Genomic DNA, 16,515 nt, shown 5'->3' on the forward strand with positions numbered 1-16,515 from the left:
GATGTCTCTAAACTAAGGGATTTTCTAATGTCAGATTTTTGGTGGTTCAGATGAAATTTAGTAGAATAAGGCCAGAGGATCAGCTGAGGTCAGTTTGATTTAATCAAACACAAGCATGCAGAATTTGGGAATATAAATTTCATGGGAATGATTTTTATTCAACAATTCCTGGGCATCGCCTTAAATTATATGGATTGTCCTGCATCCCACATGTTGTGGGATATGTAACCTGGAACCTGGTTTCTGAACTTCCTGTTCAATGTATTGCCTACCAACTTGCCTCTTCTGTGTTTGAAGATTTTGCAGAAATATTGACTGAACTGAAAATTATTTTTTACTTTCCCCCTGAGAATGATTGGGGAAATTGATGTGGGGGTGGTTGGTGGTGTAATGAGACCATGTATCTCGAGTTCCCAATTTCCCCATTATTGTGTCTCACCTGCCTGCTTTTCTTTGCAGAGGCCCTTTGTTCTTCCATGTGGGATGATGGCCGTGATTCTTTCCAACAACTCTCATCTCTTCCCACATACCTTTTTCTTGGTTGGCATCCCAGGACTGACTGCTGCCCACATTTGGATCTCACTTCCTTTCTGTTTCATGTTTTTCTTGGCACTGACTGGGAATGGCATCCTGCTTTTTCTCATCTGGACAGAGCACAGTCTTCACCAGCCCATGTTTTTGTTTCTGGCCATGCTGTCTTTTGTTGACCTGGTCCTCTCCCTTTCCAGTCTGCCCAAGATGTTGGCTATATTTTGGTTTGATGCTACGGCCATCAGCTCCTACTCCTGCCTTTCCCAGATGTTTGTCATCCATGCATTCTCTGCCATGGAGTCAGGGGTGCTCGTGGCCATGGCTTTCGACCGCTTTGTGGCTATCTGTAATTCACTGCATTACACAACCATCCTGACCCCAGTTGTTGTCACCAAGATTGGGGGCCTGGTGGTGCTTCGAGGTGTGGGGTTGACCATCTTCTTTCCAAGCTTGGCTCGTCGACTGCCCTACTGTGGCTCGCACACGATTGCCTATACCTACTGTGAACATATGGCAGTGGTAAAGCTGGCCTGTGGGGCCACCACTGTGGACAACCTCTATGCTTTTACCGTGGCAGTCTTTCTTGGTGTCGGGGATGTGGCCTTTATTGCCTACTCCTATGGGCAGATTGTGAAGACTGTGATGCGTATTCCTTCACCTGAGGCACGTGCAAAAGCAGGCAGCACGTGCACAGCTCACGTCTGTGTCATCTTCTTCTTTTATGGACCAGGCTTTCTTTCTGTGGTCATGCAGCGCTTTGGGCCACCCACAGCCTCTGCTGCCAAGGTCATCCTTGCTAATCTTTACTTGCTCTTTCCTCCTGCATTGGATCCCATTGTCTATGGGGTTAAAACCAAGCAGATCCGGGAGCGGCTGTTCACAATTCTAGGCTTCAAATAGATTGATCCCACTTGAGTATAATTTTCATCAGCTGAACATCAGGGGCCAGAGTGGCCCTCTCCCATGGGGCAGAAGCCTCACAGCTCAGGTATACTGTCTGGTGGGGACAGTGAAGATAAAGGAAATAAAGTTATCTTTAGAGGCTGTAAATTGCAAAATAACTTCTGGATTCTGTGATGTTCAGCTATTAGGGAAAAAGACTAAGAAGGGCTGTTATATCTCAACTAATTATTAAGCAAGTAATTTTCTGATACCATTTTTATCCAAAAGCTTATAGTTTATTTGTGCTGATAATACAAATACATCAAGTAACTAAGAAACAGGACTTTGATGGATCGAGATTCAAGTGACTGAGGGGTTCAGGGAGAGAGGAACTGGATACCTATTTTGAGCATTGAAACAAACAGAGCACCTTCTGTCACACGGCACTCACACAGCCTGTGCATGGGAGTGGATAGGTCCTTGTTACCAGAGAAACTTTGGTGTTAGAGAAAAAGAAATGCCAATCTATGGATATTTTAGAGTTCAAGTTTATGAGAAAAAAATACTTTAAAATACTCATATATTATCTAACTCCAGAATTACAGATAAAGCTTGGTTTCTTTATTCTATGTACTTTCTCAGTCTATGGATAGATGACCTCAACGACTCCTATAATATTATATACTTTTACTTCTTGGAAGAAATGGTAATTATTATTTTATTTCTTCAATTTTAGTCTCAAGAGCAGAGACTTGAGTTAAGCATGCTCTAAGTTTATTGCACACAATAATAATTTTTAAAATTCTTGTTCTGTTTCTTATTTTTTGTTTTCATTTCTAACTCTTTTCATTCTCTTCTCAGTCCCTACCATTGACACCCACTTTACTGTGTTTTCATGTGTTCTTAAAATTGTACATATCTGTGAAATTTATAGTGTTGTCTGAGTGTTATACCTTCCTAATTACACAAGTGCCCTTCTTCAGGTTCCTCAAATGTGTATGTTCCCTCTAGCGAGGGTTATCCCAGCTCCTCCTCATGGAAATACAACTCCTTGTTCTATCCTCATCACTTCTAATCATCTTGAACTTCAGATCTAGCCTCAACTCCTTGGAGGAAATTTTTCTAACTACATCAAGTCACTCATTTTCTCACCTCAGAGTACAGTGTATGTATCTTTCAATTTATAATTATATATAAATATATAATGATATATATAATACATTAAGTAATCTATACTATATATATCATTATAATGTTATGCTATATATGTAATACACATACTTATATGTCATTATATATACATATAAATGTGTATGTGTATATAATGTATAAAGGTGTATATATGTGTAAATATAATGATCTCTGTCCTGCATCCCCAGTAGAACATGATTTCTATTGTATTCTTGCATGTGATATGCTCTTAATAAATGTTTGATTAATAAAAAGATCTTATCTAGGCCCTAGTGTATTTCTTCATTAGTCACATTAACATTATGTGCGTTTTTGAATGAATGAATGAATACACAAGTTTCCATATCAGTAGGCATTCAGTATATTTTTTTGAAGAAATGGAATGAACCATTGTAATCACAATCACATCACAAATACTACTTTCTTCACTATCATCATCAAGACTGACATCTCCTTAACTTAGCCTTGTCAATGGCTGTAATTTCAAATGGTGGTATTTTGTACATTGTGCAGAGGCACTGAAGGACATGAATACTGTTTTAAGACAGAGTCATTGTTGTGCACGAGCATAGGACAAACAGAAAAAAAAAACGGCATTTGTCTTTCTTTTTTTTTTGTTTTGCTCCCCTTTCTTCTTTTCTTTCTTTTCTTTTTTTTGCATTTTTTATTGGTTGTTCAAAACATTACAAAGCTCTCGACATATCATATTTCATACATTAGATTCAAGTGGGTTATGAACTCCCATTTTTACCCCAAATACAGATTGCAGAATCACATCAGTTACACATCCACATTTTTACATAATGCCATATTAGTAACTGTTGTATCCTGCTACCTTTCCTATCCTCTTCTATCCCCCCTCCCCTCCCCTCCCATCTTCTCTCTCTACCCCATCTACTGTAATTCATTTCTCTCCTTGTTTTTTTCCCATTCCCCTCATAACCTCTTATATGTAATTTTGTGTAACAATGAAGGTCTCCTTCCATTTCCATGCAATTTCCCTTTTCTCTCCCTTTCCCTCCCACCTCATGTCTCTGTTTAATGTTAATCTTTTCCTCCTGCTCTTCCTCCCTGTTTTGTTCTTAGTTGCTCTCATTATATCAAAGAAGACATTTGGCATTTGTTTTTTAGGGATTGGCTACCTTCACTTAGCATAATCTGCTCTAATGCCATCCATTTCCCTGCAAATTCCATGATTTTGTCATTTTTTAGTGCAGAGTAATACTCCATTGTGTATAAATGCCACATTTTTTTTTTATCCAATCATCTATTGAAGGGCATCTGGGTTGGTTCCACAGTCTAGCTATTGTAAATTGTGCTGCTATGAACATCGATGTGGCAGTATCCCTGTAGTACGCTCTTTTAAGGTCTTCAGGGAATAGTCCGAGAAGGGCAATAGCTGGGTCAAATGGTGGTTCCATTCCCAGCTTTCCCAGGTGTGGTGAGCCGCTTCTGCCGTTTCTGCAGATTATGGTCGCCATTACAAGATGGCGCTGGCTCCGCTGTGGTCTGTGACAAACAATTTCTTATCTGGGAAAGTTGGCACATGATTTTTCACCACCCTGTGAGAAAGTTCCACGCGGCAGCTTTGCATTGGGGCTTGGGATGCTTTATTAAGGCTGGGAGGGGCACCCGAGAGGAAGAAGAAGAAATATCCAGGGACCTGAATAAACTGTTGAAAGAAGATTCTCGAGTTGCGTATTCCTTGCGGGCAAGGGGTCGCGACAAGTGGCGCCGAGACCCGGGAACCAGAACTTTCAACAGTCAGGGGTGGTGCACCGGTTAGTCCCAGGTAAGTGGGATCCGCGATCAAAGCGGGGTTAGTCCCAATAAGTGGGATCCGCGATCAAAGCGGGGTTAGTCCCTAGTAAGTGGGATCCGCGACCAAAGCGGGACAGCTCCTCTGTAATGAAAGAGAGAGCCTTACATTTTATTGCAGCTGCACTGTGTACTTTCGCTCCTACTTTCGCTTTCTTTTTTTTTTGCTTTCTTTGTTGTTGTGTCATGGGTGCCGCATCTTCAAGTCCGCTTCTCCTGGCCCTAGATGGCCTGTTACGTTCCAAGGGACTGGAAGTGAAACATAGTACTTTACAGAGATTTTTACAGAAGATAGATATCGCTGCACCGTGGTTTGCATTTTCGGGCAGCCTTACTGTGCCTAGTTGGGATAAATTAGGCAAAGATCTTGACTTTGCTTCTGAGCAGGGCATATTAGAGGGTGGGGTGATACCCCTTTGGAAAATGGTCCGTAGTTGCCTTACAGATGATAGATGTCAGGAAGCACTTACTAAAGGACAGGAGGTTTTAGAGCGATTGCATGAGGAAAAATCGGAGATGGCAGAAAGTGAAGTGACTCGGGAGGATGGGAGTGTGCAGAGCATGAGACGGGGGAGGAAACGGTTGTATCCAGATCTCAGTACGCTGCGTACACCCCCATGCGAAAGTGGGTCAGAGGAGGAGGAGGATGAGGAGGAAGAGCTCGAGAGGCTGTCTCGTCAGCTAGGGAGTTTAGCTGTAGGAGAAGGGAACACAGATAAGCAAGGGCTCAAGAAAAGCGATCCCCCGGATCCACCGCCGGATGGCGGGGGCGTTTCGGGAAGAGCTTTCCATGCCCAAACATGGAGGGCTGTTCACGCTGAGATGGGTCTTGCTTATCCAGTTTTTCAGGATGACAACAGGGGAAGAGTCCATGAACCCTTAGATTTTAAAATTGTGAAGACCCTGGCGGAGTCTGTACGCACTTATGGGGTGGATGCCGCCTTCACGCTGACTCAGGTGGAAAATCTGTCTAGATACTGTATGACTCCCTCTGATTGGGCTAGCCTTGTTCGGGCTTGCGTTTCCCCGGGTAAATATTTGGACTGGAGAGCATTCGTGCTAGAGGGCGCAATAGAGCAGGCCGCCCAAAACCATGCAGCGGGACACCCCCATTGGGACAAGGATATGCTCTTGGGACAGGGTAGATTTGCAAATCAACAGACAGGATTTCCTCTTGAGGCATATGATCAAATTAACAATATTTGTATTCGGGCATGGAAGTCGCTTCCAAATAGAGGAGAGGTGTCTGGCAATTTGACCAAGATTCTACAAGGCCCTACAGAACCTTTTTCAGATTTTGTAGCAAGGATGGTGGATGCTGCTGGAAAGATTTTTGGGGATCCTGATAGAGCCATGCCCCTTATCAAGCAATTGGTCTTTGAACAATGCACCAAGGAATGTAAAGCGGCAATCACTCCTTATAAAAATAAGGGCATAGAAGCATGGATGAAAGTGTGTAGAGAGATTGGAGGACCTTTAACTAATGCAGGTCTTGCAGCTGCTGTCCTTCGGGTGGCAAAAAGGGGCAATCCTGGTGCCGGAACATGCTTCCATTGTGGTCAGCCCGGTCATTTCAGACGTGAATGTCCTAAAAAAGATAATTTTACTGGACCCCCTCACGGTGGCCCTTCCAATGGCTTTCGTCAACCAGGGCTGTGTCCAAAATGTAAAAAAGGGAAGCATTGGGCAAAAGAGTGTAGATCAATGAGGGACATCCATGGACAGCCTATTTCAGCTGGGCCAAAAAACGGCCGAAGGGGCCCCCGACCCCAGGGCCCACAAATATATGGGGCAATGGAGAATGTCACACCCAAACCCGAGACATGGCCATCTCTACGCCATCCCATGAGACGCGGAGAGCCACTACAGGTGCCGCGGGATTGGACCTCTGTTCCACCTCCAGACTCGTATTAACACCTAAGATGGGAGTCCAATTGGTGGAAACTGAGTTCAAAGGGCCTTTACCGCCTGGCACTGTAGGTTTGCTAATTGGACGTGCATCTTCTACTTTGCAAGGTCTTCATGTCTTTCCTGGAGTTATTAGCCCTGATACTGTAGGGACAATAAAAGTTATGGTGGAAGCTCCAAGGGGCATTGTATCTATTTCCCCAGGAGATCGGATTGCCCAATTGTTACTTCTACCCAGCCTGCATACCCGCTTTTCTGCTGATTCCTTTTCAAGGACAAGTGATGAGATTGGAGTTACTGGAGGGAATTCTGTTTATTTGTCCTTAGATATGAATGACCGTCCTACTTTAAACTTAACCATAGAAGGCAAATCAATTTTGGGATTGCTCGATACTGGAGCAGATCGTAGTATAATTGCACAAAAGGACTGGTCAAAGGGGTGGCCGGTGCAGCTCTCAGATCAATCACTGAGAGGCTTGGGATATGCCCAAGCCCCTCAAATCAGCTGCAGACATCTATCTTGGAAGGACCCAGAAGGACACAATGGCACTTTTCAGCCTTATGTACTTGATTTACCTATCTCTTTATGGGGTCGTGATCTGATGAAAGACATGGGGTTCACTCTTAGTAATGACTATTCCCCGGCGTCTCAACAGATTATGCAAAATATGGGGTATAGGCCAGGTCTAGGACTAGGAAAACATCTACAGGGGCGTAGGCATCCTGTGCAAGGTCATCAAAAGCTTAACAGATTTGGTCTGGGTTTTTCCTAGGGGCCACTGGGGCTCAAATACCCATAACATGGCTCACCGAGGAGCCTGTTTGGGTGCCTCAGTGGCCTCTTCCCTCGGTTAAATTGGCAGCAGCCCATAATTTAATCAAAGAACAACTGGACTTGGGTCACATCCAACCTTCCACTTCTCCATGGAATACTCCCATATTTGTTATTAGGAAAAAATCAGGAAAGTGGCGCCTACTGCATGATTTACGAGCAGTTAATGCTCAAATGCAACTTATGGGGCCCATTCAAAGAGGGCTGCCTCTGCTCTCCTCTATTCCTCAGGGCTGGCATATTATTGCTATTGACATTAAAGACTGTTTCTTTTCTATTCCTTTGCATCCTAAAGACTCACAACGTTTTGCTTTCACCCTTCCCTCGTGTAACCACGAGGAGCCAGATCTTAGGTTTGAGTGGGTAGTGTTGCCGCAGGGAATGGCTAATAGTCCCACGATGTGCCAGATGTATGTGGGGAAGGCACTCGCACCTCTCAGACATAAGTATTCCTCCATCAAGATCATTCATTATATGGATGATGTGTTATTGGCCGCTAAGTTAGAGCAGATAGTTAATGAGGCCTATAGAGACTTAGTAAAGCTGTTAGCTCAATATGGGCTACATATCGCACCTGAAAAGGTTCAAACGGGGAATTCTATTGAGTATTTGGGAGCAATCATTGGGCATGACAAATTGAAACCACAAAAAATCACCATAAGAACTCAGGATCTCCAAACTCTGAATGATTTTCAAAAACTGCTGGGAGATATTAATTGGATAAGGGGATATTTACATATTCCTAATGGTGTGCTCCAGCCTTTGTATGCTACCCTTAAGGGTGATCCAGATCTTGCTTCTCCTCGTAGCCTCACCAAAGAGGCCAGGGCAGCCCTTATAACAGTAGAAGAAGCTATACAACATGCTACTCTATGCAGGCTCCGCAGTGATAAACCTTTCCAGTTATGTGTGCTTGCCACTATGCGGCAGCCTACTGGAGTACTGTGGCAAGATGGGCCTTTACTATGGATCCACCCACATATATCCCCAGGAAAATCTTTAGAATACTATCCTGATGCTGTTGCAGCGTTAGCACTTAAAGGGATCCACCAAAGCATTCAATTTTTCGGACAATCACCTTCTTCTCTTATTATACCCTATACTAAGGCTCAGCTTAATGTTTTGTGTGCTACTCTAGACAACTGGGCTATTCTATGTTGCTCGTTTCAAGGGGATATTGATAATCATTACCCTTCCCATCCATTACTCCATTTTGTTAAAGAACATCCCATCATTTTCCCTAAGGTAACTTCACCCAACCCAATTCCGGGGGCTGTTAATATTTTCACTGATGGTTCCAAGTCTGGAATGGGAGCTTATGTAATTAATGATTCTCCCCCTGTTCAGCATCAATTTGCTCCTGGTAATCCACAATGGGTTGAACTGCAAATTGTTATTGAGGTTTTTAAACAATGTTCTTTTCCTTTTAATCTTATCTCGGACTCCATTTATGTGGTACAAGCACTCAAAGTCCTGGAGGCCGTGGGAGCTATTAGTAATGCCCATAATGTATCTGCTTACTTTAATCAGCTTCAACAACTTATCTGTAGCCGCACTGCTCCTTTTTATCCAATGCACATACGGGCTCACACCTCTCTTCCTGGTCCGTTATCACAGGGTAATGCCTGTGCAGACTCAGCCACTAGAGACCAGTTGATATGCTTGGCTTCCTCCTTAGAGGGGGCTAAATTATTTCACCAGAATTTCCATGTTAATGCTTTAACGCTGCGCAGGCGTTTTTCCATTTCAAGAGCGGATGCTCGTCAGATAGTATTACAATGTCCCCATTGTGTCACATTTCTTCATCCCCCTACTTATGGAGTGAACCCACGGGGATTGAAGCCATTGGTTGTCTGGCAAATGGATGTGACGCACATACCTGACTTTGGTAACCTCAAGTATGTACATGTTTCTGTTGATACGTGCTCTGGAGTTATTCATGCCTCTGCTTTGTCGGGAGAGAAGGCACGTAATGTTATTACTCATTGCCTAGAAGCATGGGCAGCATGGGGTGCTCCTGCATCCCTTAAGACTGATAATGGACCTGCTTATACTGGCAGACAATTTACATCCTTTTGTTCTACCATGGGAGTGCAACTTACTCATGGTCTGCCTTACAATCCTCAAGGACAAGGCATTGTTGAGCGTGCTCATCGCACCTTAAAGGAAACTTTACAAAAACAAAAAGGGGGAATAGGAGCTGAACACACTCCTAAAGAACGCCTGTCCTTAGCTCTCTTTACCATTAATTTTTTAAATTTGGATATTCATGGTCACTCTGTGGCCGATAGACATGTGTCCCCTCAGCCCTCTGTGATTGGCTATGTTAAGTGGAAGGATGTTCTTACGGGCCAATGGAACGGCCCCGACCCCGTGCTGACATGGGCACGAGGATCTGTATGTGTTTTTCCCCAGGATCGCACGGAGCCGTTGTGGGTCCCTGAACGTCTGACAAGAAGAGTCTTGACATCAACCGACCAACAACAAGAGATACCACAGCAACCCTGTGATGAGGATCTTCACTCTGCTACGTGCTCTGGTTCTGGTGCTGGTGCCGATGGCACAGACGACACCAATGCAGTGGTGGGCAGTGGCACGGGCTTGGCCAATGCCGATGCCGGTTCATGGTAGTTCTAGTGTCCTCCCCACTCTTTTCTCTACCTCATGTGAGATGTCTGCTCCCTGTGCCTCTCCTAGAGGGGACGTGGAGAGCATTTTTAATCAATCTCAGGTTAATCTCACAGGAGTTTTTTGTTTCAGCCTTGGAAACGCTAATTGCATCAGCCTTAAGATCAAAAATTTGACTAACTGGGAGGATCCATTGCGGTCCAATCAGGTCTCAGGGAGTATTATTAATGCCGTACTGAGCCAAGTAGTTTCAGGGAAGCAATTAGGTTCAGGGACCCCTGTAAATAGCTCTGCTTTTAACATAACTACCTTGGCTATGATCTCCAAGGTACTAATCCCAGTGCCTCCTTCTTCTAATAGTACTTACAATGCCACTCATTTCAAGGCCTCTCCTTACTGTACCCCTAATCTTGGTTTCCCCCCAACATTTACGCCTTGTCAGGATCATTCTTGGGAGAGACTTCAAGTTGCTAAGGGTTTCTCTTTTTCCCCCTCTCTTAAGAGGTATGTTTATAACTTTAACCATAGTGCCAACTCCTCTACAGGAGTAGGTTGGTCCTGGTTTCAATGGCTGATTTCCAATGAGAAGGGGGCTTCAGCTGATATTTCTGCATTGGCTCAATTGCTGGGAGTCAGAAGCTGGCTGGCTAATGTTTCTGGTACTGTTCGCGAGAGTGAACGGGGTAATAGACTTACATCTGTTTCGTTCAACTCTTTGCTATATAATGCCACATTGCCCCCTGCGATGGTCTGCGTCCAATCCCCATTCTTGCTCCTTTTGACTAATGACACCTCGTCAGGGATGCTGGATTGTTCTAGTGTTACCTGTCTCTTATCTGAGTGTTGGAATGGTTCTTGGACTGTAGCAGTGGTTATGAAAATTCCAACCTTTGTCCCAATCCCAGTCACTGCGGACCCAGATAAATTCCCCATTGTTGAGCTACTTAGAGTCCGCAGGGATTTTGGAATTACGGCAGCTATAGTGACAGCTGTGGCAGTGTCTGCTGCTGCAGCGGTTACGGCCGGAGTGGCCATGGCCAGTCAAGTACAAACTGCTGCCACCATTAATCAAGTTGTTCAACAAACTTCTACCATACTTGAGTCCCAAAATTCAATTAATCAACATATTTTGTCAGGGATTTTAGCTGCCAACCAAAGAATAGATTTACTCCAAGCTCAGGTAGAAGAATTGGCCGACTTGGTGCTTTTGGGTTGTGTTGACCAACGTGCACATTTATGTATAACCTCTGTCAGATTTAATGATTCCAGAAATGCCTCCCGCATCATCGGAGAGTATCTATCCGGAACCTGGTCCATGGCAGCAGAAAACTTGATCCAGTCTCAACTAACTCAGATTGCTGTTTTGAATAGTACCCGTGTCGAACCAGTGACTTTGGGTCAATTCACCGATTGGATATCTTCTGCTTTTTCCTTCTTCAAAGAGTGGGTGGGAGTAGGCATTTTTGGTGCAATGTGTTGCTTCAGTGTTGTGCTCTGTTTGTGGCTTCTCTGTCACCTTAAAACTCGCCATGCACAAGAAAAGGCTATGATCATACAAGCTCTTGCAGCTTTAGAAAATGGCAACTCGCCTCAAGTCTGGCTTGCGCATCTTAAGCAGTAAACCTTTGTCATGGTCGTTACACCCCAAGTTATTATAACATTGCACTGGGATCGACATGACTTTCCTTGTTATTCTCTTAGTGTTGGAAAGCCCTTGCACTCTGCCGGTCTTACTGCCATTGCACGCAGATGGGTTTCCACACTAGTACTTTTCTATCGCCTTGAAGTTCGTGCCTTTCTTTCAGGGTGCTGTCAACTTGTTTGTCATTATAAACAGCCACAGTTCAGCCTCAGCTATCCCCCTTCGTCCACCATCGTCACGATACAGGATGCGAGGCAAGGCACTGCACTTGAGTGATCCTTGACGTGGACCTCAAGGAGAGCATGTCCTATTGCATGCGGGTTAGACGCGTTCACGCCCCGCCCCACGAAAAAAGGCGTCGGCTGATATGGCCTCAGATCTGGGGAAGGGCCCTCCTTGGGACTGAGCCATACTATGCAGCCACTTCTGCACAGTGGGATAGGACCTCTACTCTCGCCTGTATTGTTTTAATAAAATAGAAAAGGGGGAACTGTGGTGAGCCGCTTCTGCCGTTTCTGCAGATTATGGTCGCCATTACAAGATGGCGCTGGCTCCGCTGTGGTCTGTGACAAACAATTTCTTATCTGGGAAAGTTGGCACATGATTTTTCACCACCCTGTGAGAAAGTTCCACGCGGCAGCTTTGCATTGGGGCTTGGGATGCTTTATTAAGGCTGGGAGGGGCACCCGAGAGGAAGAAGAAGAAATATCCAGGGACCTGAATAAACTGTTGAAAGAAGATTCTCGAGTTGCGTATTCCTTGCGGGCAAGGGGTCGCGACACCCAGGAATCTCCATACGGCTTTACAAATGGGCCACACCAATTTGCAGTCCCACCAGCAATGTACAAGACTACCCTTTTCCCCACATCTTCGCCAGCACTTGTTGTTGTTTGACTTCATAATGGCTACCAATCTTACTGGAGTGAGATGGTATCTTAGGGTGGTTTTGATTTGCATTTCTCTGACTGCTAGAAATGGTGAGCATTTTTTCATGTACTTGTTGATTGATTGTATGTCCTCCTCTGAGAAGTGTCTGTTCAGGTCCTTGGCCCATTTGTTGATTGGGTTATTTGTTATCTTATTATTTAATTTTTTGAGTTCTTTGTATACTCTGGATATTAGGGCTCTATCTGAAGTGTGAGGAGTAAAAATTTGTTCCCAGGATGTAGGCTCCCTATTTACCTCTCTTATTGTTTCTCTTGCTGAGAAAAAACTTTTTAGTTTAAGTAAGTCCCATTTGTTGATTCTTGTTATTAACTCTTGTGCTATGGGTGTCCTATTAAGGAATTTGGAGCCTGACCCCACAATATGTAGATCGGAGCCAACTTTTTCTTCTATCAGACGCAGAGTCTGTGATTTGATATCAAGCTCCTTGTTCCATTATGAGTTAACTTTTGTGCATGGCGAGAGAAGGGGATTCAGTTTTATTTTGTTGCATATGGATTTCCAGTTTTCCCAGCACTATTTGTTGAAGATGCTATCCTTCCTCCATTGCATGCTTTTAGCCCCTTTATCAAATATAAGATAGTTGTAACTTTGTGGATTAGTCTCTGTGTCCTCTATTCTGTACCATTGGTCCACCCGCCTATTTTGGTACCAGTATCATGCTGTTTTTGTTACTATTGCTCTGTAGTATAGTTTGAAATCTGGTATCGCTATGCCACCTGATTCACACTTCCTGCTTAGAGTTGCTTATGCTATTCTGGTTCTTTTATTTTTCCATATGTATTTCATGATTGCTTTCTCTATTTCTACAAGAAATGCCATTGGGATTTTGATTGGCATTGCATTAAACCTATAGAGAACTTTTGGTAATATCGCCATTTTGATGATGTTAGTTCTGCCTATCCATGAACAGGGTATATTTTTCCATCTTCTAAGATCTTCTTCTATTTCTCTTTTTATCGTTTTGTAGTTTTCATTGTATAAATCTTTCACCTCTTTTGTTAGGTTGATTCCCAACTATTTGATTTTTTTTTGAGGATATTGTGAATGGGGTGTTTTTCCTCATTTCCGTTTCAGACGTTTTGTCGCTGATATACAGATATGCCTTTGATTTATGCGTGTTGATTTTATATCCTGCCACTTTGCTGAATTCATTTATTAGTTCTAGTAGTTTCTTTGGGTCTTCTAGGTATAGAATCATGTCATCTTAAAATAGTGATAATTTAAGTTCTTCTTTTCCTATTTTGATGCCTTTAATTTCTTTCGTCTAATTGGCCAGTGTTTCGAGAACTATATTGAATAGAAGTGGTGATAGAGGGCATTCCTGTCTTGTTCCAGATTTTAGAGGAAATGCCTTCAATTTTTCTCCATTCAGAATGATGCTAGCCTGAGGCTTAGCATAGATAGCTTTTACAATGTTGAGGTAAGTTCCTGTTATCCCTAGTTTTTCTAATGTTTTGAACATAAAGGGATGCTGTACTTTGTCGAATGCTTTCTCTGCGTCTATTGAGATGATCATATGGTTCTTATCTTTAAGTCTATTGATGTGGTGAATAACATTTATTGATGTCCGTATATTGAACCATCTTTGCATCCCAGGGATGAATCCTACTTGATCATGGTGCACAATTTTTTGATGTGTTTTTGTATTCGATTCGCCAGAATTTTATTGAGGATTTTTGCATCTAGGTTCATTAGAGATATTGGTCTGTAGTTTTCTTTCTTTGAGGTGTCTTTGTCTGGTTTCGGATTCAGGGTGATGTTGGCCTCATAGAATGAATTTGGAAGAGCTCCCTCTTTTTCTATTTCCTGAAATAACTTGAAAAGTATTGGTGTTAATTCTTCTTTAAAGGTTTTTTAAAACTCCGCTGTATACCCATCTGGTCCTGGGCTTTTCTTGGTTGGTAGTGTTTTGATTGCTTCTTCTATTTCATCCATTGATATTGGTCTGTTCAAATTGTGTGTATCTTCCTGACTCAGTCTGGGCAAACCATATGACTTAAGAAATTTATCGATGTCTTCACTATCTTCTATTTTATTGGAATATAGGGTTTCAAAATAATTTCTAATTGTCTTCTGTATTTCTGTAGCATCTGTTGTGATATTGCCTTTTTCATCCCGTATGTTAGTAATTTGAGTTCTCTCTCTTCTTCTCTTCATTAGCATGGCTAAGGGTCTGTCGATCTTATTTATTTTTTCAAAGAACCAACTTTCAGTTTTGTCAATTTTTTCAATAGTTTCTTTTGTTTCAATTTCGTTGATTTCCGCTCTGATTTTAATTATTTCTTGCCTTCTGCTACATTTGCTGTTGTTTTGCTCTTCCTTTTCTAGGGCTTTGAGATGAAGTGTGAGCTCATTTATTTGTTGGTTTTTTCTTTTTTTGAGGAATGACCTCCAGGCGATGAATTTCCCTCTTAAAACTGCTTTCATTGTGTCCCATAGATTCCGATATGTTGTGTCTGTATTTTCATTTATCTCTAAGAATTTTTGGACTTCCTCCTTTATGTCTTCTGCAACCCATTGATCATTCAGTAACATATTTTTCATTTTCCATGTGATGTAGGGTTTTTCCTTCCTTCTTTTATCATTGATTTCCAGTTTCATTCCATTATGATCAGATAAAATGCATGGTATTATCTCCACCCCTTTATATTTACTGAGGGCTGCCCTATGGCATAATATATGGTCTATTTTGAGAAGGATCCATGTGCTACTGACAAAAAAGGATATCCACTTGATGATGGTTGATATATTCTATATATGTCAGTTAAGTCTCGGTTATTGATTGTGATATTGAGTTCTATAGTTTCTTTATTCAACTTTTGTTTGGAGGATCTGTCCAATGGTGAGAGAGGTGTGTTGAAGTCACCCATAATTATTGTGTTGTGGTCTATTTGATTCTTGAACTTTAGGAGAGTTTGTTTTATGAACGTCACATCTCCCTTATTTGGTGCATAAATATTAATAATTGTTATGTCTTGTTGGTGAGAGGTTCCTTTTAACAGTATATAATGTCCTTCTTTATTCCTTTTGATTAACTTAGTCTTGAAGTCAATTTTATTCGATATGAGGATGGCCACCCCTGCTTGCTTACGAGGACCGTGTGAGTGGTATATTTTTTCCCAACCTTTCACCTTCAGCCTGTGTGTGTCTTTTCCAATCAGATGTGTCTCCTGGAGGCAGCATATTGTTGGATTTGTTTTTTTAATCCATGTTACCAGCCTATGTCGCTTTATTGGAGAGTTTAGGCCATTAACGTTTAGAGTTACTATTGATATATGGTTTGTACTTCCATCCATGTTTGATTATTTATCTTTTTTTTTTAAATTTAGTTTGTTTCTCCATGATTAGCTTTCCCCCCGCCCTCTGTCTTTACTGAGGTACTTCCCACTGTTGTTTTTGGTTATTGTTTTTCATTTCTTCCTCGTGTAGTGTTTTGCTCAAGATGCTTTACAGTGCTGGTTTTCTGGCTGCAAATTCTTTTAACTTTTGTTTATCATGAAAGATTTTTATTTCGTTGTCTTACCTGAAGCTTAATTTTGCTGGATACAAAATTCTTGGTTGGCATCCATTGTCTTTCAGTGTTTGAAATATGTTGTTCCAGGATCTTCTCGCTTTCAGCGTCTGTGATGAAAGATCCGTTGTTAACCTTATTGGTTTACCCCTGAATGTACTCTGCCTCCTTTCTCTTGTAGCTTTTAATATTTTCTCTTTGTTCTGTATATTGAATATCTTCATAACAATGTGTCTTGGCATTGGTCTACTGTGATTTTGTATGCTCAGTGTCCTGTATGCATCTACAATTTGTATATCCATTTCCTTTTTTATTTCTGGAAAGTTTTCTATAATTATTTCATTCAGCATGTTGCTCATTCCCTTGGTTTGAACCTCTATGCCTTCCTCTATCCCAATGACTCTTAAGTTTTTTTTTTTTATGTTATCCCATATCTCTTGGATGTTTTTCTCGTGATTTTTTTTACCAGTCTTTCTGTGTTGGCTAGACTCTTTTCAAGATGATATATTTTGTCTTCACTATCTGAGGTTCTGGCTTCTACTTGCTCCACTCTGTTAGTGATACTCTCATTTGAGTTTTTAATTTGGTTTATATTTTCCTGCATTTCTAGAATTATTGTTTGAT

General features: G+C 42.2%; 1 protein-coding gene across 1 annotated transcript; it reads left to right on the forward strand.

The window, feature by feature from the left end:
* The first annotated feature begins 575 nt into the window (after positions 1 to 575).
* On the forward strand, positions 576 to 1,431 carry LOC124088451 (olfactory receptor 52K1-like). The gene has a single exon (XM_046438034.1). The coding sequence runs from the start codon at positions 598 to 600 to the stop codon at positions 1,429 to 1,431; it is 834 nt and encodes a 277-aa protein (XP_046293990.1). The 5' UTR covers positions 576 to 597.
* The last annotated feature ends 15,084 nt before the right edge of the window (positions 1,432 to 16,515 follow it).

This window comes from Marmota monax, unplaced genomic scaffold (genome assembly GCF_021218885.2).
Source record: "Marmota monax isolate L192 unplaced genomic scaffold, Marmota_monax_Labrador192_F-V1.1 WCK01_AAM20220418_F8-fsc00061, whole genome shotgun sequence".
Lineage (NCBI taxonomy): Eukaryota > Metazoa > Chordata > Mammalia > Rodentia > Sciuridae > Marmota > Marmota monax.